The sequence below is a fragment of the Onychomys torridus genome, chromosome 3 (assembly GCF_903995425.1).
Source record: "Onychomys torridus chromosome 3, mOncTor1.1, whole genome shotgun sequence".
Classification (NCBI taxonomy): Eukaryota; Metazoa; Chordata; class Mammalia; order Rodentia; family Cricetidae; genus Onychomys; species Onychomys torridus.
In genome coordinates this window covers 102,814,701-102,839,063 of record NC_050445.1, presented here as the reverse complement: position 1 = coordinate 102,839,063, position 24,363 = coordinate 102,814,701, and the positions used below count along the sequence as shown (strand labels likewise).

The window sequence follows — 24,363 nt, the reverse complement described above, 5'->3', positions numbered from 1 at the left end:
GAGTCCAGATGATGTAGGGAAGGACTTCAGTTCAGATCCCATCACCCACACTACGCAGATCAAACTGCCTATTAACTCCAGCTTCTAGCCTCCACAGGCACCTGCATATACCTGCACACAAATACAACTTAAAAGTAAGACTTTCAGCCAGGCGGTGGTGCATGCCTTTAATCCCAGCACTCGGGAGGCAGAGGCAGGAGGATCTCTGAGTTCGAGGCCAGCCTGGGCTACAGAGTGAGTTCCAGGAAAGGTGCAAAGCTACACAGAGAAACCCTGTCTTGAAAAACCAAAGGAAAAAAAAAAAAGTAACATTAATCTGGCATGGGATTGCATACCTTTAATCCCAACACCTGGGAGGCAGAGGCCAGCCAGGGAAACCTTACCTAGAGGGAAAAAAAACTCATAGCTCATTTCTTATTCTAGTAACCAGATTAACAATTTACCAACCAGAAATGAAGATGACATAGTACCTGCTGTATTTGCACTGTCTTAAGTCAGATTTTTGGTATACTTACAGAATTAGATCTGTGATGAATCAAGCATAAACCTGGTATATTAGCTTGAGAACTTAGCATTAAAAGTACTAGTTTATTTGTTCAGTAAATATTAAATGCTCACTGGCAAATACTGTGTTAGGTAGGAACTTGGTACATGGTGAGGAAAACAGAACTATCCTTGCACATCCTGACTCTGACCAGCTTGCTTTGAGATTTAAATGGTTTCTTTTGTCAAAGGTGGAAACTTGTAAGTTTGTTCAATCAATAATTTATTTTGACAAATATGCCCATCTAGGATATAAAACCTTTACAAATTTATTAATCCCAGTTCATTCTCTACTACGTAATTCCAAGCCAACTGGCTACTGACTATGCTGTCAATGTGGATTCTGTTTTCAAAGAAAGGAAGTACTGTGTCCTTTGTTCTAAATAGAAACACCATACTGATAATCTAAGCTGAATGAAGCCAGACTCCAAAATAACTTCCCATCAAAACTTAAACAGGGCTTGCTTTAGGACACACTATTGTGGGACTGATGAGTTCTGAGGTTATTTCATTTCCTATAGCACTATCTGAGGAAGGATTCAGTACAACTGGAGAACTCAACAATGAACTAGGCAAGACTAGGTCTCCCAGGTCAGGGTTTCATTTAAAGATACATTAGCTCCCCACAAACACTGACAGGATTTACTTGTTTATTGGGCTTTGAAAAGTAAGACATGTATACTAGAAGAAAAATTCCTTTAATTTGGCTTGTTGGTCCCATATGTCATCTACCGACACTTGGACTACTTAGTAATGTCTTATTACACTTAGTCACACAAAGCACCTTCGCCCTGTTTTGGTTGTGTGTATTTTAAGGCAGATGGTAAACTAGGTCTTGAGGGATGCTTTAGTTTCTGAGGGCGATATAAAGAACTTAGACTACAGAACATTAGGCTTCACAGGTGACAGAACGTGACCTAAAGTATTCTCAAACTTAGAAGCCAAGGCTTCTCAGGAAGTACCATTAGTCACCTTGCTAACAAAGCGTTCTGGAGTGGTGAAGCAGCAAAGACTGCAACGCTAAGCTACTTGTCTGTATTTTTCCCCAAAGCTGACACGTCCAGCATTAGGAACTATAAATACACAGTCGTCTTCATTCTTTGCGTTACCAAGGAGCATGTCTTCCTCCATCATGTTCTGAAGGATGAACAAAGGCTTGAGGAGTGCGTTTTAGAAGATAAACTGCAGCATGAAGGCCCCCGATGTTCACCCAGACTGTATGGACCTTTCGCCACACATGTCCCATTCCAGATAATGCCTGGTACACACAAAAAGCACAAAGTCATTAGGCTGCCAAGTCTGCTTTTAAACCAACCTGGAACCCTTGCCACTTAAATGCTATATGAGTGGTGGGTTGGAGAGTTGGCTCAGAAGTTAAGAACACTTGTTCTTGCAAAGGATCTGGGTTCAGTTTCTGGCACCTACATGGCAGCTCACAACTATCTATAGCTCCAATTCTAGGGGGTCTATCCAATACCCTCTTCTGTCCTTTGAGGGCACCAGGCATAAATGTGGTACACATACAAGCAGGTGAGTGAGTGAGTGAGTGAGTGAGTGAGTGAGTGAGTGAGTGTGTGTGTGTGTGTGTGAAGTAAGGAAGGGTCTCACTGAACCCAGAAGCTCACCTGTCTGCCTTGCCAGCTGTGCCACTACCCTATCACTAGGGTCCAAAGCCACCTTTTAAGAATCCTAAAGTTGCCTTTGGCTGAGATTTTAAGTCTCATGTTCGGTACCTTGGTAAAACATTTCTTGTCCTGAGTAAGCAGCACAGCTCTGCCTGTCCCTGGTCTACAGACACGGCTCATTTCCCGAAGGCAAGCTGGATATAGATTCCAGTTTCTCTTCTTGGAGCCCATCCTATAAAAGAAGGTCAAGTAAAAAGTGTTGCAAAAGGTAAATAGGTAGTTTCTTACACGAGATAGCAAACTCCAGGGTAGGCAGAAGGCATTTTTTAGAGGCCAGAGCTTTGACATTCTATGCCAATAAAGGATTGTTGTATTTTGTTTTTCGAGAAAGGTTTTCTTTGTGTAACAGCTCTGGCTGTCCTGGAACTTACTTTGTAGATCAGGCTGGCCTCGAACTCACAGAAATCCACCTGCCTCTGCCTTCTGAGTGCCGGGACTGCCCAGCATAATTTTTTATAACTGTAACTTATCTCAATGAAGACAACAAACAAATTATATGAGCCAAACCACTGAGTAATCTGTCTCAAGAAGCAAATGCTCCTCAACCTATAATGTAGAATAGGATCATGTAATGGCATAAGGGATAAAATGAAATATAGTACATCTTTCTGACTGAAAAGACAAACAGCACAATAACAGGTAAAATCAAACTCCATTTCAAAAAGAAAGACCCAATTCTACCTTTTTCCAAATGGCATATCTGTTACAATAATATCCACAGAAGCAGTTCTCAGTGGGAGGTTGCAGATATCCCACTGAATAGCATCAATGGGCAACCCCCAGGATGTTTTTCTGTAGAGAAAAGGAAAGATGCGGTGATACTTTATCTGTACTGAAATGTGATTTTATTTGTAAGTTAATAAATAAAGTTGCCTGGGGGTCAGAGCTAATAGCAAGCCATAGCAGAAGATGGGCGGTGGTGATACACTCCTTTAATCTCGATCACATGATAGGTAGATCTCTGTGTGTTCAAGGATACAGCCAGCAAGGAGATGCCTTTAATCTCAATACCTACCATAGAGACCTGGAGGTCTGTATAGATAGGCAGTGACAAGGTCATGTGGCTGGGTTTACAACCAATGAGAAGGCAGAACAGAAAGTCAATAAAAAGACAGACACAAAAAGTAGGTCTCTTTCTGAGGGGAAGGATGACATCGGCAGCAAAAGGTAAGAAAGGTTTTAGCTACTGCTCTGACCTCTTGGACTTTTAACTGCATTTGGCTCGTGTTTCTTATTTAATAAGATTGTTACATCTATAGAAAGATTATTCAATATATTCTCCAGGCTAATGAGATGGCATAACGGACAAAGGCACTTGCCATTGAGTCTGATGACCTGAGCTTGATTCCTGGGGCCCACATGGTGGAAGGAGAGAACTGAATTCTTCAGTTTGACCTCTAAGCCCCTACTCTTGAGTCCACACACAAATAAATAAATGTAAAAAGAAAAAATTCTGCAGTATTAATTCTTAAACATGGTTTTTCTAAGAAGAAAAGTTATAGTAATATAGGAAGAAATATAGCCATAACTGAAATACAAGTTTTTTAAATGGTTAAAACTATTCTTATGGTTTCACACACAATTTTAAAAAGCACCAGAGAAAATGAGTTTACATGTAAAAAAATGTGTAAAAGGCCAGAGAAATGGCCCAGCTGGACAAACAGTTTGATTCTTGGGACCCAGAGGAGGAAGAGAATCAACTCCCCCAAGCTGTCCTCTGACTTTACACCATAGCACAGCTCCATGGCACTCTCAGGCCCACACATACACAAATAAACAGAAAGACCAATCCAAAAGGCTTCAAAGGCAAAGTGATTAGAGGATTTGAACAGGCCAGGGCCATGAGTCAAGATTACTGGTAATTTAAACGTTATGGAAATGACTTTCATGCTTCTTTCAATTCACATTGTTTTACTTCCCCCCCCCCCCCCAGATAGGTTTTCTCTGTAGTCTTGGCTATCCTGGAACTCAGTCTATAGACCAGGCTAGCCTCGAAGTCAGAGTGACTCCCAAGTGCTGGGATTAAAGGTGTGTGTTAACCACACCCTGACTCAACTCACATTATTTTAGAAAAAAAGCTAAATAAGTAAACGATAGTAGTTCTATATGATGGAATGCTGTGTAGTCATTAAAAATGAGCCATGTAAAAATAATACTGAAAGTATTCTCAAATTGGTGACATTAAAATGAATCTACCCATGTACTGCAAATGTAAACAGTTGGATTTGGTAGTTCATGCCTATAATCCCAGTCTTGGGAAGCAAAGGAAGATCACTGTGAGTCTGAGGCCAGCTGCACTATACAGTGAGTTCAAGGTAAGAGCCAGTTATAGGATATATATGACCTTTTCTAAATAAATAAACCTCTACCATACCATACTGTTTGGGAAAAAGACAAATAATAAACAAAAAAGGAGAAATAAAATTGAGTATGGAAATTGTAGTTACATTAATTATAAGTGATTTTCAATAAGCTAGATGGTATCTTCTCACCCTGTTCATTTGGTTCTAAAGGTGTCACAAAGCACAGGCAATGAATGATAATTCCAAGTCAGTATGGAGGGTGACTTGCAAAGATGCAATGCACTCTTTGAAGTTAAACTTACCCATCTTTTATCTGGCTCTTAGTCAACAGAGATGAGATGTTATTTGCTGCTCTGTTCACTGCCAGTGGGTTGTTGTCCCCAGCAATATGGTAACAGTGAGACCACTCAGTAGCCCCCTATGAGACAAGAATGTTGGTTAAATATGCCACAAGAGACAATTAAAGGGGCAGTCATTACGGTCAATTTTCAATAATGTGGCTGTCTATCAGTTCTGTCTTCCAAGTAATCTAGCAACTCTTTCCAGATAGGTCTAGTATTTTATTCAATCCCTACCCAGCAAAGGCTGGCACATACAATAGACTAGTTCACTAAATAAACATGATTTTAAAAAATTATCCAAACTGCCAGATGGTGGCGGTGAATGCCTTTAATCCCAGCACTCAAGAAGCAGAGGCAGGCAATCTCTGTGAGTTCAAGGCCAGCCTTGTCTATAGAGCGAGTTCCAGGAGCCAGGACATATATAGAGAGAAACCTTGTCCCAGAAATCCCCCTACCCCAAAATATTAACCAAACTAACCCAACCTATACCCTTGAATTGTGAAAGTTTAGCTTTTAAAAGATAACCACCAGGTGGATCTCTGTGAGTTGGAGGCCAGCCTGGGCTACAGAGTGAGTTCCAGGAAAGGCGCAAAGCTACACAGAGAAACCCTGTCTCAGAAAAAAAAAAAGATAACCACCATATATCTCTGAAAGGATTTTGTAGTTAAGTAAAAAATGTCACCAGAATATATGTGCCAAGCAATAACATGCTTGTGAAACTAAGGTACAGTTTCTGCCATGAAGACATGGATGCATGAATGCAGCACTTTATAACTTTGTATTTTGCTCAGATCTTTGAAGGTAATAAGATATTCCAGTCTATTATTCTACAATGACTGCAAACAAAAGGAATGTTCAAGTATGCTAGAAACTGGGTAGGTAGGGAGGGATACAGAAGGAACCCACAGGGTAAGTCTCTCAGGTGATTCTTACCCACTGGAGATGTGGCTCCATTGGATAAGAATCTTTGCCAACTTTTTTTTTTTTTTTTTAAACTTTTAATACAATTTGGATTTCCTACCTCAAGCTGCATTTTACATTACTTTTAAATCTCAGTATTCTCTGAGTAGGCCGGGTATTTGATACTTTAGTGGCCACATCTGTTCACAGACCCTGGCAACTTTTCACAATTTCCATCATTCATTCCTCAGCTAAAGTTACTACAATGGTGTTCTCGTGCCTATTTTTACATGGAAATGGCTCAGACTGTTTTTTCCCCCTCTTTTATTCTGGTGTCTATTTCTGCTTCATGTTTCTGGACACATGGTAACTTTACCTGGTATTTCATAGAAAAGTCATGGTTTAATGCTGGAAAACCACAGCTTTGTTTCTAGAATTCTTGACCGTAACTAAGCTCTTAGGTTCAGATCTCAAGCAATAGTCATTTCCCAGCCATCACTAGTGGAAGAACATGCAGACTATGTGGTTTCCTGTTGGATCTTAACTCCTGATCAAAGTCAGACCATAGATTTGCTAATAAAACTCTGGATTATTTTACCCTTTATGGGTTGCATTGGGCTTGCTCATCTGTCCCATTTCTGTCCCACTCAACACAATCTGTGGTACTTCTGTGCAGTTTCTTTTTACTGGCTTTTGGTATAGTGTGGACTATTTCACACAAAACTAAGTGATTTTCCTGTGAGCTCCTGCCTGTCAATCACTTACAGACACATAGATGATGTGACTCACTCAGTCTCAACAGTTCTCTACCTACAAGATCCCTCTCCCACTGTGTGTGGGGCTCACACCTGTAATCCCAGCACTCGAGAGAGGCTCAGGCAGGACTGCCATAAATTCAAGGATGGCCTATACTACACACCAAGACCCTGCCTCAAAAAAATAAATAAATAAAAATAAAAAATCTTTTCAGTTCTTGTTTTGCCTTCTGTAGTTTTTGTTTTGTTTTGGTTGGTTGGTTGGTTTTGGTTTTTTGAGACAGAGTTTCTCTGTGTAGCTCTGACTGTCCTAGAACGTACTTTGTAGACCAGGGCTAGCCTCTAACTCAGAGATCTACCTGCTTCTGCCTCCAAGTGCTAGGATCAAAGGTGTGGGTCACCACTGCTCAGTGCCTTCTGTAGTTTTTATGAGTGAGGTAGTAATTCTAAAAATTATTTAAGGTCACTGGGTATGTAGCTTTGTCAGATTTCCTAAAACATAATTTTTTAAAAAAAGAAAACAGGTAAAAAGACTGAGTTGTGGTAGTTTGTGCCCTTAATCCTAGAAAAGATGGGCAGACCTCTGAGTTTGAGGCCAGCTAGGGCTACATAGTGAGACCCTGTCTCAAAACAGAAACAAATATAAGGAATGCTCATAGGTGGTGGGTTGGTTTCCAGTTTTGTTTTTCAGGGCTGGAGATCAAGTCCAGGACCTCTGGCATGCCAAGCAAGTACCCCAGCACTGAGCTACACCACTGTGGTTTCTCCTTTTCATAACTAAACTTGTTCACTAACTATACAGATGAAAACCAACTTCCTCCTGTTTAGGATACCTTCAGTTATCCTCTGCTAGTCAATCTAGTGGCTCAGCCATCAAGTTCAGCTCCTCTATGAGCCAGAAAATAAATTTTACTGTTTAGTTGTATGGCACTGAGCTGTTTGAAATACATGATATTATCACTTGCTTATGTAAAAATAAAGAGGCATGATTACCTCTATTGGTATTGCTCCTGTTCCACACATTGGATCCACTATTACATCAGTAGGTTTAGGTTCACAGAGCCTGGAGGGAGAAAAAAATTCAGCACATGTGAGATCAGCCAAAAGCTAAGGCTTCCCACAATAGAGATTCCTAAAGGTTAGGACACAGGCATGAAGGAGCAGCAATCTATAGTCTGAAAGTCAGCCTGGGGCTGGCACTCAGGAGCAGTGCTCACCTATGTGTACAAAGCTTTGGGTTTCAGATTCAATGCTGAAAACGGAAAAGAAAGAATTGTTATCCCAGCACTCAGGAAGCTAAGCTGGGAAGATTCTTTAGTAGATATTTGCTGACAACCAGACATTCAGTATCCTTTCATTTTGTGTTTAGAGATAACGTCTTTAACATAAAACAACTGCTTTAACTTTATACACTTGTTATTTCACTGAATCCTTGTAACAACCCCATTAACATTTAACAGATAGGTTGGGGATTTAGTTCAGTGGTAGAGCGCTTGCCTAGCAAGCGCAAGGCCCTGGGTTCGATCCTCAGCTCCACATTTAAAAAAAAAAAGGAAAGAAATATTTTTCCTAGAACCCAAAACGAGGTGACAGTCAGGACCACAGGTCAAGGTTTACTATCTCCTCTGGGTAGTACCAATCCTCAGTTTACTAAGTTTTGTCTGTTCTAACCTTTTCATGTTTTGTTTGAGACCTTACACCATGTATGCTAACAATCTCCCTCATAAGACAGATTCTTAGGCAAGCCTATAATGTCAGTCACTGCTAATGGGCCAGGACTGGGCATCTGATCAAAGCATGTCACTCAAATCCTCTTAGGAATCTGTAATAAAGAGCAAGTAGCCCCTGGCTGTGTAAACTAGTAATGTGCAACTGTAGGTATATATATTTAAATGGCAGGCAGCCATGTGCACAGGGGAGTTGAGCATAAGTCCATAAGCTTTCAAGAGACAGAAAAGCAATCTGTTTTCTACTACTAGTTTCTACACTTCTTAATTTTTAACCTTTATGTGTATGGATGTTTTGCCTGCATGCATATCTGCATCACAGATGAGCATTGCCTTTCGAAGCCAGAAGAGACATCACATTCCCAGACTGGAGTTATAAACAATTATGAGCCACCATGTTGGTGCTAGGAATTGAACCAAAGAACTCTGGAAGAGCAGCCAGTGCTCCTACGGTGCTATGCCATTTTTTCAGCCCCATAGTTTCTACCTTTCTTGAGATGACTTTCAAGGTTTTGTGTGGATTTGATATAATATTTGCTCATCTCTCCAACCACCCCATCCTTAGCATAATGATCACATCACTTCATGTATAGGTGTGCACATGCATACACACTTGTGTTTGCCTACATGCATATGAAGGCTAGAGGTCAATACTGGACATCTTTTTCCCTCTCTTTTTTGGTTTTGGTTTTTTGAGAGAGTCTCTCTTCAGAGCCCTAGCTGTCCTGAAACTCACTATGTAGACCAGGCTGGCCTTGAACTCACTGAGATCCGCCTGCCTCTGCCTGCCAAGTGCTGATATTAAAGGTGTAGTGTAATGCCTGGCTGGGCATCTTCCTCAATTGCTCTTCACCTCAGTTTTTGAGAAAGGGTCCCTCACAACCTGGAGCTCACAAATTCAGTTAGACTGGCTGGCCAGGGGTCCTCTTCTCTCTGCCTCCTTGGTGCTGGAATTAGATACATGTGCTGCTGGTAGGTCAAACTCAGGCCCTTATCTTGTGCAGAAACTGTACTGAGCTGCTTCCTCAGCCCAATCATCACTTTTTTATTCTATTTAGCTTTTTAATACTTGCACCCAAAATAATTCTTTGTATGCTGGTTTCTATAATCACAGTTGGAGACAAATAACAAATGTCTGTTCAATGAATGAAGTTTAAGAGTGTTTTATGAGTCCACGTATGACCAGGATGAAGGAGGAAGAAGCAAGGACTAGAAAGGAAGCAAATATACTTATATAACTCATCAGGACATGCCAGGCACTATACAGAATAAGACAACCTATCTGTATTTCTGCATTTAGTTTTCATGAACAAAACTTTTTAATAAAATATTTATATTTTTTACCAATGTGTATGTATTTGTGTGTGTGTGTCTCTCTCTCTGTGCACATGTGTATAGGTATCCATGGAGGCCAGAAGAGGGTATTGGAAAAGGATATGGAGTTGGAATTAAAGACAGTTGTAAGCTTCCAGATATGGGTGCTGGGAATTGAACTCTGGTCCTCTGGGAGAACAGCAAGAACTAGTATCTGCTGAGCCATCTCTATAATCCCAAAGTCAGCTACCACTCTATTTTTTAAAAAGGATATATATGTGTACATGTGTGGGTGGATGTGTGCATGTAAATGCTGATGCCTGCAGAAGATAGAGGCTTGAACCCCCTGGAGCTGGAGTTGCAGGTCATTATTATCTGACATCCTGGGTGCTGGGAACCAAAATCAGGTCCTCCTCAGCATGCACTCATAAACCTCTGAGCCATGTCTCCAGCATGATAATTTTTCTTCTTTTTTTGTTTGCTCATAAGGACATTACACAACTCTGTCTGTCATCTTTGTGCAGGGCCATGCTAATCTTCTCTGTATTGCTTTAATTTTAGTATATTTACTGCCAAACTGAGTACATGAATAATTTTTTTTTAAGCTGAGGACCGAACCCAGGGCCTTGCACTTGCTAGGCAAGCACTCTACCACTGAGCTAAATCCCCAACCCGATGAATAATCTTTTGAGTCCCATGTCAAACCCATTTTCCAGTCTTGAAATCTCAAGTTGGGGGAGAAGGGCTTTAAGAAAGGAGACACCAATGACAGAAAAAAATGACAACAACAAAGAGTTGCTTGCCTTGCACTTCTGAAACTCCCAAGATGATCCCTGGGTTGCTGCCAGTACATTTAAATATATGAGTAAGTGGGGTATGGTAGTGTGTTCTATGAGCCCGGCACTCAGGATACCAAGGCTGGCATGTGCTGCAGTGCAACACCTCCACTCAATGTACCAGTTCTGTATTCACTTACACACTTTAAGGCTCTCTCTTGTCTGCTTCAACGTATAAAACAAAGCCCAGCAAATCTGGCTCTATCTCCTAAAAAAGGATATCCTTTCTCAACAGAGACAGCCAATCCACCGAAGACACACATGGAAATACCACTCTCACTTTCTTTTTTTGAGCTGAGGATCGAACCCAGGGCCTTGTGCTTGCTAGGTGAGCGCTCTACCACTGAGCTAAATCCCCAACCCCCCACTCTCACTTCCTAATCAATAATACTAATACACCATCTAAGCTGACAACAGTGATATCAAAGAGGAAATAGGCAAACTTTGTAATTCTAACCAAGAAATTTTTTCTTTTTTTTTAGAAAATGAGTGTTTTAAAGCAAAATTCAGAGCAAAGTGCCCATTGCAATAAAGATAGAAAATCCCCTTCTGTTACCTCAGCATCCCATAGGCAAGTGTTGACCTAAGAGTTGTAGGTCCAAAATGTGTAATATTTCTTCGATGGAGACTCTCCTCTGTCAATGCAATGCCAACAATGACTTCATTATCATGGATGTTCAGGAGAACCTACATCAAATTAGATGAAAGAAACAGTTGGCATTCTTTAATACTTTTTTTTTTTTTTAAGTAGGGCCTTAGCTGAGTGTTGTGCCTCCCAAGTGCTTTAATCCCAGCACTCAGGAGGCAGAGGCAGGTGGATCTCTGTGAGTTCAAGGTCAACCTAGTCTACATAATGAGTTCCAGAACAGTCAGGACCAGATAAAGAGACTCTCAAACAAACTGAAACAAAACAAAACAAACAAACAAACAAACAAAAATGTAAAAGAATAAAGTAAAACATGGTTCAGAGTCAAGATTGGCTTGAATTTCTTTTTCTTTTTTTCTTTTTTCTTTTTGGTTTTTTGAGACAGGGTTTCTCTGTGTCGTTTTGGAGCCTGTCCTGGAACTCACTGTGTAGACCAGGCTGGCTTCGAACTCAGAGATTCACCTGCCTCTGCCTCAAGAATGCTGGGATTAAAGGCCTGTGTCACCACTGCCTGGCCTGGCTTAAATTTCTTATGTAGGCCAGCTGGACTGAAACTCACAATCCCCCTGCTTCTGCCTCATAAGTGCTGGGATCATAAGTATGTGATATATTTGCCTTATTAAGACTTTTTGAAGTCTTAAGAGAAAACAAAAATAAAACAACTCTCTTACTCAAGGCTGGGGAGAGGACTCAGTGGAGAAGTGCTCGCAATTATGAAGACCTGAGTTTGAATACTCAGCACCCACAGAAAAGCCAGGTGTGGCTTGTACTCACACATCCACCAAGCACAAAAGCTTTCTTTTTAGAAAATTTTTATTTTTTATTTTATGTGCATGAGGATTTTGCCTGAATGTGTATCTGTGTACCACATGCACACTTGGTGTCCATGGAGACAGAAAAGTGTGTCAGATCCTTGGAAACTGGAGATACAATTGTGAGCTGCCTGCCGTGTGGGTGCTGGGAACTGAACCTGTACTGTCTGTAAGAGCAGCCCGTTCTTTTAACCACTGAGCCATCTCTCCAGCCCACACAAATTATCTGATTGAATTAGACTTTGCATGCTTACTATAAAGTGCATAACATTCATTTATTTACGTATTTATTTACTTATGTGTATATGTGGACAGGGTGTAGAAATCAGAGGACAACTTCCACCATGTGTCCTAGGAATTGAACTCAGGTCAGCAGCCTTGGTGGCAAGTCTGTCTACCCACTGAGCTATTTCGTGAGCCCAGAGATATGTAAATCTTAAATATATACATAGTTCAGTGAGCTCTGACCTATATACAGTACCCTTTAGAAGGTCCCTTTGTTTCCTTCTTGGTCAACATGCAGGGTGATCATTAATCTGACCACTACTATTATAAATTAGTTGTATCATTTTTGAACTTCACAAAAATGAAATATGTGTATTTTCATGTACATATTATTTTCATTGAATTTTAAAATGTTTTATTCTTATCACTCAGTATATATACAAGCTGGCTATCACTAGATTATCTCCCAGATTTTATTACATTAACATGATGACATGGCTTTAAAATATGAGTGTATGAGTGTGTGTGTGAGTGTGTGTGTGTGTGTGTGTGTGTGTGTGTTTTATTGTTTTTTATTTGTTTTATTTAAGACAGGATTTAGATGGGCAGTGGTGGTATACACCTTTAATCACAGCACTCGGGAGCCTGAGGTAGGTAGATCTCTGAGTTCAAGGCCAGCCTGGTTTACAGAGCAAGTTCTAGGGTAGCCAGTGTTACAAAGAGAAACCTGTCTCAAAAAGTCCCCCCAAAATAAAATAAAAAACACCAAAAACAAAAACCAAAAAACCAGACAGGGTTTCACTATGCACTCTACACTCTGGCTGGCCTAGAACTTACTACAGAGACCAGAGCTAGCTTTCAAATATGAGATCTGCCCATCTCTACTTCCTGAGTCAAAGGCATGTACCATACTTAGACTACATATATTTTTTAAATTACTACATTTTGGGAAAACACTTCAACCATCCATAAGTGCAATAAACCCATTTTCACAGCAGACTCTCAGACATACCTTCTCCCCAAAGTTGACACTGTGTCACATTGCTTTATCAACTACTGTTTTCTTAGTGTTTTTATATAATATCTAATATGACTATCTTTGTCCTAGTGTTCCTAATTCAAAAACATTCTATGAAGATAAAATGTTCCCCGATCTTCCCCTTAGAATGTCCTCATCACAGTTTTACCAAAGACAGCAGTCAAGAGCTGACACTCCAACCTGCAAGGCCCTGGTCTACACATCTTATTTGTATGGCCGCATTTCCTCTAAGACCCTGAGCCTAGGACACAGAGCCATCAGTTCTCATGCCCTTCATACCAGTGCCTGAGTTACAATGTAACCCAGGCAGTGTGGCTCCATGATTTGTCCTCTGTGTCACCTTGCTAATTTCTAGACTCAGCTGTTCTTTAGCCTGTTCAATCTCATGGCAGCTGTGTAAGGGAATATGGAATGAGGAATTGGACTAGTTTGACTTTTTTTTTTTTCTTTTTAAGAAAAGTTACAAAGAAAATGACGTGTCCCAGATTTAAGTACCCCAAAGCAACAGAAATCAACTTCTTGGTAATCATGTCAACTGCTAGGGACCTATATAAGCCACCAAAAATTTAAGGAACTCCAATTACTATTAACCACATTAGTCACCCAGTAATCACAAGGATTCTCAAGCTAAATAACAGGGGGCATTTGGTTTTGAGAACCTGGCTGACTTTTTTTTTAAGCAGTTGGTTCTAGATGAGGATTAGCCCTAAAACCTAGACTTAAGGGTCTAAAAATTAAATTCCACTATGGTTTAGTTGCAGATAAAAGTTTGTATGAGGTAAATTTACAATCTAGAAGTCCACATAATACAGAAAAATACTGGACTGGGAACCAGAGCACTGGGTAGATATAGCTTAGAAGTAGAGTGCTTGTCTACCATGTGCAAGGTCCTGGGTCTGAGTCCGGCACTGCAATTTTTAAAAAATTACTCTTCTTCTGCTGGACATGTTGATGCCGAGTTCAGAGATAGAGAGACAGAGCATACCTGAGGGTTTTTCAAGATAGGCTCTCGACATAGTCCTAGCTGTCCCAGAACTCACTATGTAGGCCAGGCTTGCCTTGAACTCACAAAAGATCCTCTGCTTCCTGAGTGCTAGGATTAAAGGCACATGCCCCCATTACTTGAGTTCTGACAGCATCTATCCATTGAGTACTTAGCATATACTAATATACTATACCAAACACCTTAAACCATTATTTCATTTGCCTTCCATAGTATAGACCTCTGGCTCCATTTGAAACAGAGGCTCAAAGAGATAATCTTGTCTAATTCTAGAGTTTCAGAGTAAAATTTTCAATCTACAACTGCCCAGCTATCTCCATAGGCCATGCTGTTCCTAACTACATCCTCCTAGCTTTACGGCCACTGTTTTACTGTCCCTTTACTAAGCTAGTCTAGAAATTCTACAAACATGAGAACCTTTCTTCCCTTTTGTGTGTGAGTGTCTTCTACTATTCTACTTTTTGAAATAGGGTCTTGCTGTTTCAGCTGGACTGCCCAACAAGCTCCAGGGTACTGCCTGTCTCTACCTATCAGTGCTAGGGTTAACATGCACACATCTGTTTCCAGCTTTTATGTGGGTGCTAGGGATCCCAACTCAGGTTCTCAGGCTTGCTCAGCAAGCACTTTACCCACTGAACCGTTGTCCCAACCCCATTACAGTCATCGGTGGAAATTGATACCCACCTCTACATCAAAGTTGGTCATATCAGCCTTCCACTTAAAATACTCTTGAACAGAACCCCCAAAATCCCTCGCAGCCTCATTGGAGGTAAAGCAGTGTTTCTCTCCTGCTCTGTTGCAGGTGACTCTAAACTTCTGTACTTGTGGTTCAGTTTCTTCTCTGAAGCTTTCGCCAGTCTCATCTTTGCAAGATGCTAAGACATCACCCACTAAGGTTGATATTTCTTCTTTGATGGCTGGATTTTCATAATAGTCCAAGATGTGTGGTTCTGAAGTGCTGCTGGTAAGCTTCTTATCACCGTTCTCTTCTGCTTTGTCTCCCTGTCCACAGTTGGCCTTCTCTTTCCCTGCACTCTGGTTTGCCTTTCTGTGCTTTACTTTCCTCTTCTTGAAACTCGTGTTAATTTGCCAGACTTTTAAAGGGCTGGACCATGGGAGCTTTTCAGCCAATTCTTCGAAGTCCTTTAGAACTTCTTCCTGCAAAGGATGGAGAATGAGACCCTTATATTTCTCACCATTTTAACTGAACAAAAAAAAAAAAAAAAAAATGCCCACTTTCTTTATAGACAGCTCTGGTCCTTAGGATGGAAGTGTGGGAGTTCAGAAGCAAAGGGTAAACCAAATAATGCCTGCAATTAAGAAAAGCTCAGTGTGAATGAAGTGAGGGTATATAAACACTATGCTACTAAAGAATAAGAGAAGGCAGATCAGACATAGCACTGAGGGGAGGCAGGGGATGGACAGCAGCAGAGGAAGAAGGCAACCAGTCTAGATGACTTCCTTTCAGATCTTCTGAATTTGAATTTCAAGCTGTAGAGGTTAAAAATGTCATTTGTCCGGATTTTAAATAGTATGATTATCTATTTGTTTTGTATTTTTGAGATAGGGTCTCTTCTCTACAGCCCTGGCTGTCCTGGAATTGGCTCTTTGGCTGGGCTGCCCTAGAACTCAAGAGATCCATCTGCCTCTGCCTCCTAAGTACTGGGATTAAAGGTGTAGGCCACTACACCTGGCTCACATGATTATGTTTTTTAAAAAGTAAATATGGCGGTGCCTGCCCTATCAAGTTCTTCTCTTCCAATTTGACTACAGTACTAAGAATGATCTATGGTTACTATGTTTATGTACTATTTATGAGCAAGGACACTCCTGTAACTTCATGGTGGAAAGACCCAAACTACCTTGACCTTTGCTATAGGCCACACACCTACAACAGCAGAGACATATAAAGGGTGGTTAATATACAGCTGCCAGGGTGGGTTTATTGGCACAGAGTTGTAATCCCAGCTACTAAGGAACCTGGGACAAAGTTACAAGTTCAGGTTTCCTGAGCTACAGAGTGGGTTAAAGGCCAGCCTAGCTAACTTATTAACACCCTATCTCAAAATAAAAAGCAAGAGGGCCAGGGATATAACTCAGTGGTACAGTGTACAGGTCCTAAATTCAACTGCTAGTACTGCAAGAGTAATCAACCAAGAAGCAGTTACTGGATGATGTTTAAATGTGAAGTACAGACTGCTGCTCTCCAACAGAGCAAGCACTATCCAAACAGAGTTATATAGTCTATATAAACCACCACAGTATGGATGTTCAAATGACTTAAAGCTCCAGAAGCCAGCTGTGGTGGTGCACATCTTTAATCCCAGGCAGAGACAAATGGATCTCTGTGAGCTTGAGGCCAGCCTGGTCTATTAAATGAGTTCCAGGCCAGATATGCATGCAGCGAGACTGTTCCAAAACAAAGAAAAAAATAAACCCTTTAGGAAATTAAATACTCAGTTTCTCAGTCACTTCAGCCATATTTTACACTCCAATCTAGCAATTAGCATGCTGTATCAATCACTCTTCTCAAATATTTGTCCACAGTTCATTGATAAGAGAAAAGTGTGCTTTGCTTGATAAACTCCAAAGCCTCTGTTCCCATGAGGCCAGAAAGGAAGTAAAGATTAAAACAATTCATTCAGTGGAATGAAAATTATACTTCAATAAAACAATAAAATAGAAAAAAGAGGAGGAAAAGACTTGTTTATCCCCAGTCAGTCCAGGGAGAGCTCTTATTGGTCTAGAAAACCCTCAGGGTCTGGAAAATCACCAGAATCCTCTTACAAACAGCAGGCCCAAGAGAAACTGCCTTTTTCACATATGAGTAAGTTCAAAACTTATCAACACAGCCGGGTGGTGGCGGTGCACGCCTTTATTCCCAGCACTTGGGAGGCAGAGGCAGGCAGATCTCTGTGAGTTCGAGGCCAGCCTGGTCTACAAAGCGAATTCCAGGACTACACAGAGAAACCCTGTCTCCAAAAAAAGAAAGAAAGAAAAAAAAAAAAAAGCAGGCATGGTGGTGTGTACCTATAATCCCAATCCCAATGCTGGGGTGGGAGACAGGAAGATCCCTGAGGTTTTCTCACTAGCCAGCCTAGGTGACAGTGAGGTCTAGGTTCATCAAGAGACCCTATCTCAAAGAAAAAAAAAGTGGGCCAGGTGGTGGTGGCACACACCTTTAATCCCAGCACTTGGGAGGCAGAGGCAGGAGGAGCTCTGTGAGTTCAAGGCCAGCCTAGTGTATAAAGTGAGTTCTAGGACAGGCTCCAAAGCTACACAGAGAAACCCTGTCTGTAGAACAAAAAACAAAAAACAGAACCCAAAACAAACAAATAAACAAAACAAAACCAACAAAAACCAAGGTAGAGGAGGCTGGAAAGTTGACCCAGTAGTTAAGATCACTTGCTATTGCTCCTGTAGAGAACCCAAGTTTGGATCACCCACATGATAGTTCATATTATTCACAGCTTCAGTTCTAGGGAATCCGGCCCCCTCTTTTGACCTCCGTAGGCACATGTACATGGTGCACATACATACATGCAGACAAAACACCCATACACATAAAAAATAAATAAATAAGTAAGGTGGAGATATGAGTGCTCACATATACATATATACCAGTAAAGGCCACACTGAAACCAGTCTTCATAGAATCCTGCTGAAAAACAGTAAAGGATGTGGAGAAAAAAAATAGCAAATAGCATGGCAATGAGCAAAAGAGTTCAAAGGAAATGAAGAGAAAATGATTTTAAAAAGGAAGATAATTAACATGTATTTATTTACCTAAGAGATTTAAAATTTGCAGCATTTTTTCCCAGAAAGTTTAAGTAAATTGGCAATACTCAAGTAACAAGAGATATTCAAAAGTCTTCAAAGAAAGCTGGGGTTTTCCTTGTTTTTTGGTCATTACATATTTATCAAGATGAACTCAAGACTCTTCACAACATTTGTTGCTAGAAGAACTACCATGGTCTTTCAAGAAAGGAAGACTAGTTCTTTATACTCCAGCTAAAAGGATATACAAGATAAACATCCCTCAACTCAGGCCATTAAAAAATAACAAGAAACAGCCAGGAATAGGGGCTCATGCTAACAATCCCAGGAGAATCTCAAATGCAACACTAACCTGGGCTACAGAACAAACCCTCATCTTCAAAACCAAAAAAGCCAACAGTGAAGGACAAGAAGCGCACCTTTATCCACATTTGGCTTTAAGACTAAAATAAAAACCAAGAGTGAATTGTGACTATAAAACAGAAGCAAAGTTAGGTACACTCAGCACATAATAGGAAAGAGAAGTAGTTTAGGAATGATGCAACCCTCATTGCTTATACTCACAGGTCAAAAGACAGAAGTACATGCTGATAAAGTATATTTACAGGTCCAACAGTAAGGAAGTGAAACAATAAAATCAGAATGGAGTGAAAATTGGGAAAAACATGACAATTTCATCTGCAACCATAGCAGGGATATTTTTAAAAAGTAGACAAAAATAGATTAGATAGATAGTACTAAGTTGTATTTATAAAGCTAATAGCTAGGACACATAAAATTTTAAACTATTTAAAAACATAAGCATAAGAGCCAGGTGTTGCAGCACACGTCTTTAATCCAAGACCGCTGAGCAGATCTCTGAGTTCAAGGCAAGCCAGGTCTATAAGAGCAAGCTCCAGGACAGCCAGGGCTACACAGAGAAATCTTGTCTCAAAAAATCAAACAAACAAACAGAAACAGGACCTCTCACTGAACCTGGAGCTTTTTCAGCTAGGCTGGCTGGCTGAAGAGCATGGGAATCCACTTGTCTCTCCTTCTCCGGAATCGAAGAGGTCACAGCTGGTGACTGTCCTGCCTGGCTTTCGTGTAGGTGCTAAGGACTGAACCTGGGTCCTTGTGCTTGTGCAGTGGGTACCTTACCAATAGCGATCCCCTCACCTTCAAAAACCTTTCACAGTGATTTCCAAATCAACTTTGAAAGGTTAGCTCATGTAGATTTGTACCACAACAACCAAATTCACCTCTATTTAGATATCAGAACTTCCTCAACTATACAAATTTTAAGATGACAAAATTCTAAGAATTTAATAAATTTAATAATGTCCTGGTAATTTAAAGGTAAGAGAATTTAAGACAGAAAAAAATTTTTTCTTAATACCCAGTAACATTTATTCATGCATAAAACTGACCTTCAAAATTCCCAAATACTTAGCAGCATAACTTTTCAAAAGATTATCTCTTATTTTTTTAGGTATCATTCAGTTTGTAGTAACTATGTGAAGTCTCAAGAGTTAGGGCTGGAATGTAGTTCAGTGGGAGTGCTCACTTAGGGTGCAAAGGTCAAAGAATCAACCCCCAAGGCATCACTAAAGAAAAAAAGGAATCCAAAGGATAATAATGCTAGTGTTTCTAAATGTTGAAAGTTAGTTTTGTAGGTAATAAAATTTTTAGCTATTTTCAGTGGATATTTTAGAGCTGTTTGAATTGTGTGTAGGCTTTAGGCTTTAGCTTTTTTAAGCTTTAGATTTTAGCCTTTTTGTTGCTATTTAAATTTTTTAGTAGACTCTAACAAGGAAAGTGCTTTATCACTTTCTCCTCCAGGTCAGTTTCTCCTCCAGGTCAGTTTGATTGATTTGGGAATACTTTGGCTAGCCAAAATAATCTGGAAAACTAATAAAGACCAGAGAATTAGACAGCATACCACAGTTCTTTTTGGAAAGATTACCTCTAAGTTAGACATTAACATAACATTGACAGAAAAAGTTTTAAGCACTTGATTCTGGAAACCTGGCCAAAAAGAGATGTAGGAAAAAATCCTAAAGTATTACTGCAGCCTATTTTCACCCTTCCGATTAAACAGCAGCTGAATACTTAAATACAGGCTGGAGACAAAGCTGTTGTCTTAACAACTGAAGGGTATTAAATGCTGCTTTGGCTTCACTTCAAACCATGAAGCTAAAACAGGACAAAAGCAAAACGGGAGGGAATGCTATCTGTGACCTTCCCTTCATGTTCTAGAATTCTAGTTTCAAACCCTATGTACTACAAGTCAAGATAATCTAAGACTTGCCAGTCAATTTTTTCTCCTGTAACTTCAGGGTTTTTTCTAAATACTGACCTTTAAAAAAGCAGCTTTTGGAAGCCAGGCGGTGGTGGCCCACTCCTGTAATCCCAGCACTCGGGAGGCAGAGGCAGGTGGATCTCTGTGAGTTCAAGGCCAGCCTGGGCTATGAGTTCCAGGAAAGTCGAAAAGCTACACTGAGAAACCCTGTCTCGAAACCAAAAAAAAAAAAAAAAAAAAAAAAGCTTTTGGGATGGACTGTCAAAAGATCTCTGGATTTTAATGAAAAAGCTTATTGTGATTACATATTTTTGTTGTGATCACATATTTTGGTACGTGCAAGGTTCTTGTTTTATTCCTAACATTGTAAACAAATAAACCAATAGCAAAGCTACTGACAGGCAGTAAACAGTATAAGACAATCTCTTTGGGAAAGATGGCTGAGAATCAGCTACCACAGTTAGTTAGAATAGTAGCTCACCTTCGTATTTTTGAACTGGTAATCTTTAAACTCCTGAACAACCACAAATAAGTTATCAACTGATCTCAGACAATGAACCTAGGGAGGAAAACAAATGTTAGAAACAAACTTCTGAAAATACTTTTGAATAACACAGCTACCTACAGTTAAATATTTAAAAAACAAAAAAGGTACAAAAATGTTTCATTTTTGTTTTGAGCCAGGGTCTTGCTATGCTGCTCTGGGTTGCCTCAAACTCACAACTTCCCTGACTCAGTTTTCCAGTACTGGGATTACAGGCAGGTGTTTAAAGTACCCCATATCTGTACTTTTGTTGTTGCTGTTTTGAGACAGAGTTTCTCTGTGTAGCCCTGACTGTCCTGGAACTCATTCTGTATATCAGGCTGGCCTTGAGCTCAGAGATTTGCCTGCCTCTGCCTCCCAAGTGCTGGGATTAAAGGCATGAGCCACCACCACCTAGCTAATATCGTATTTTATATTTAAATTTTTTCCCATCCATTTCTTTGGTTACCCATTAGTTCTGCTTTTTCCAGGAGAAAGGGCCAGTGAGATGAAAGTTTGAAATGTCATGTTTGAAGAAGGGGAAAAATGTAAAGATAAAATTTTCCCATCCTAAATGTTCCATTCTTTCATTACTCATCAGCTCCTGCTTTTCTCCAGAGAAAGGGCAGTGAGATAAAAGTACAATAGCTTGATGGACTGGAGAGATGGCTCAGAAGTTAAGAGCACTGGGTGTTCTTCCAGAGGTCCTGAGTTCAATTCCCAGCACCCACATGGTGGCTCACAACCATCTGTAATGAAATCTGGTGCCTTCTTCTGGCATGCAGGCATACATGCAGACAGAATGCTGTATCCATAACAAATAAATAAATCTTAAAACAAAAAAAAGTACAACAGTTTGAAATGTCATGTAGAAAACAATCCTGATTTGGAGAAAGGAAAAACAGAAATGGGGCTTTATTATACTTCTTTCACGGTGTGCAGTGGTTTGTTGTATACTGCAGTAGCAAAGAGCATGGGATTTGAAAGCTGGATGTACAAGTGCTTGCCTGCAATCTCAGCATTCTGGAGGTAGAGAAAAGGGGAACAGGAGTTCAAAGTCATCTTCAGCGGTGTAGTGAAAGTCAGGCTAACCTTGACTATATCAGACTCTATTTCAACTTCCTTTCTCCCAATTCACATGGGATTTAAGCTCTAACTCTGTGATGGCTGAGTTACTGAAGACAAACTACTACTTTGCTTCTTAAAACCCCATGATTAATGACAAGAGTAATACTGCTCAATCGTCACAAAACTGCTGAAGAGATCAACAAAATACTTGTTTACTAATGCACAAATATTATGTGGGTGTCTACTACAAGCTTGGGATACACTGGCAAGATAAAAACAAATCCTAAAAACTCTCCAGGCAATAACCTATGCCCTATGTCACTTGTGTGGTAATAAGAAAGCTTGTAGCTTTTGTTAGAATGAGATGTCAGTTTGCAGACCTCTACTTCTCACCTGCAGGAATGCAGAATTACTTTTGATCATGGAAAAGCTCTGCTTTTGTACTTACCCAAACTTCTGCTAAAGTAGATTTAAGTGTCATAGACAGTCATGTCCATTTCATTTTGGTGAATCAATCATTGGGAAATGCTATGATCACTTCTAAAGCATAGTAAACTAATGCTAAAATGTACTAAACTAAATGCACATTATAAAGACATTATAAACATTAACACTGCGCACTAAAAAAATAGTCAATTTCACAAATCAGTACACAACAGAAAACCCAGTGATGCTTTAGAGCACAACAAAGCAAAGGACTGCCAAGGTATCTACAAACCAGAAAAATAATCAAAAAGTAACCAAGTTGAAAGATTAAATACTTTTTTGTTCAAACCTGAGCCAGACTTTCCACTGGAATGTCAAAATATATCTTGCCCCGGTCTTTGCTGATTCTGCATGATGACTTCAGTTTCTCTCTGACTTCATCTGCAGCTGTTTGCTCAAAGCCAGTAGGTACCGTGGCTCCAATAGTGACTTGGAGATGCTCAGACTCACTTTGGATGCCACTTTCCATCACTGGCACAGATTTCTTGTTCTCTTGAAGGTTCATATCCAGGAGTCGGCTGGTAGCTTCTTGAGTGTCAGACATGATGGAAAAGTCTCTGAAAGGCCTAACAGTCTCTTTAAAGCCAATACAGAAAAGAAAAAAATAGAAAAAAAAGTCTTTTCATATTTCAAATGTATGTATCAGAATTAAAACTGTCATATAAATAAGGGCAGGGATTTGCAGGCAGTGAAACATGATTAAATGAGCAATATACAGGCACATAAGACAGAGGAAGACAACTCAGAGCGTTTCCACAGCATGCAGTGTTTGGTTTGGGGGTCATCTGTGTGGGCAAGCACCATCTTACAACTATAGTTGTTAACATAAGAAGAAACTACTCTCATCATGTCCTTCTACCTTGCAATTCAGAGGGTTTGAAGTCTTGCCTCCCACATTCTCAGGTCCAAATGACCGTAAAGCAAAGTTAATCGTGCCTAGCCTCAAACTGGGAATTAAATAATCTTTCTCAAATTTGGAAGATTTTAATGAGAACAACACAATTTTGGACTAACGATCAAAACGTTTTAGTGTGTGGGTAGGGTATCTATTTTCCTCTCTCTAGTCAAGTGGGCAGCGAATTTAATAAAGATTAATTCAACTTCCACTATCTAAATTACAAAGCTCGGAAAGCTCACGACATGGTGATGCTGAGATCAACGAGTTAGTAAAACAAACTTCTGTCTGAGTGTTGGTGCAGGTTGAAGGGGCTGGAGAGGTGTTAACGTGATGGAGGAGCCACACCCCCATTATATTTTCAAAGGAGTTGTGACTTAGGCTCACACCTTCGCTGTCCCTAGGCTGTACCAAGGACAGGCCACAGAGGTGACTACGGCGACGTCGTGTCCCCGCTGGCCACTGTGAACAGATCTCCACCTTCTACCGGCAGGTTGGAGAATTGGATAGGTGGCTCAGACTAGAAGGGAAGTCTCCCATTCCCACCCGCCATGAAGCCGAGCGAGGGGCCAGAAGCTCCTCCATCCCGGAACCGACCGACACAGAGCCAACGCTGCCCTCCCTCCATCCCGCCTACCCGGCCCCTCCCACCCTTACCGGCTGCAAGCAGACCCTTCCGGCCGCCACACCTGCGGAGAAGGCGCGCTCGGGGCACGCCGCCGGAAGCCGAGTTGCCACCCCGGAAACGGAAGTCAGGCCTTAGCGTCAGGGTTCTCCCGCGCTTGGGATGGGCTCGTGCTGAGACGAGGGTGCGCATAACGCTGTGCGCAGTTGGCTGCACTCTGAACCGGAACAGGAAGAGCTGTGGCGGGTCACCTGCCCTGAGGTAACCTCGGTGGAGGGCGTAGCCAGCGCTAACGCTGAGTCAGCGCTTCCGTCGTGCTCCGGTATTTGTGTCAAGCGTCAAACATTTGGATGGTACTGTGACTTAATTCCCGTTTTAAAGTTAAGAGATGATCTCTCCCCATTCCGGTCTTGCATAGCAGTTTTTACTTGGAATTCACTTTTGAGATGGGAGTCTCACTGTGGAGCCGTGACTGGCCCGGAACTCGCTATGTAGACCAGGCTGGCCCGGAGCTCGCAGAAAGCCACTGTTTCTGCCTGTGCATCCGGAGTGCTGGGATCTTTAGATGTGTGTCACCGT

At 40.8% G+C, this 24,363-nt stretch overlaps 1 protein-coding gene and 1 pseudogene across 1 annotated transcript; both read right to left on the bottom strand.

Annotated features, from left to right (window-relative positions):
- Positions 1–1,179: 1,179 nt before the first annotated feature.
- Thumpd3 (THUMP domain containing 3) lies at positions 1,180–23,958 on the bottom strand. The gene is made up of 10 exons (XM_036182838.1): positions 23,817–23,958; positions 22,554–22,840; positions 20,669–20,746; positions 14,814–15,287; positions 10,961–11,091; positions 7,521–7,590; positions 4,834–4,949; positions 2,910–3,020; positions 2,277–2,400; positions 1,180–1,801 (listed from the first exon to the last, which is right to left on the bottom strand). Exons 2-10 carry the CDS (start codon positions 22,806–22,808, stop codon positions 1,649–1,651), a joined length of 1,512 nt encoding a protein of 503 aa, XP_036038731.1. The 5' UTR covers positions 22,809–22,840; positions 23,817–23,958; the 3' UTR covers positions 1,180–1,648.
- Positions 10,053–10,153, bottom strand: LOC118580934 (annotated as a pseudogene).
- Positions 23,959–24,363: the final 405 nt, after the last annotated feature.

What these genes read in the sequence shown, in the direction of transcription:
- Thumpd3 (XM_036182838.1), bottom strand. Translation starts at nt 22,808, where the DNA reads ATGTCTGACACTCAAGAAGCTACCAGCCGACTCCTGGATATGAACCTT. An exon ending in ACCAGTTCAAAAATACGAAG is followed by an intron (nt 15,288 to 20,668) that starts GTGAGCTACTAT and finishes CATCCTTTGCAG; the next exon opens with GAAGAAGTTCTAAAGGACTT. An exon ending in TGACCAACTTTGATGTAGAG is followed by an intron (nt 11,092 to 14,813) that starts GTGGGTATCAAT and finishes AATTTGATGTAG; the next exon opens with GTTCTCCTGAACATCCATGA.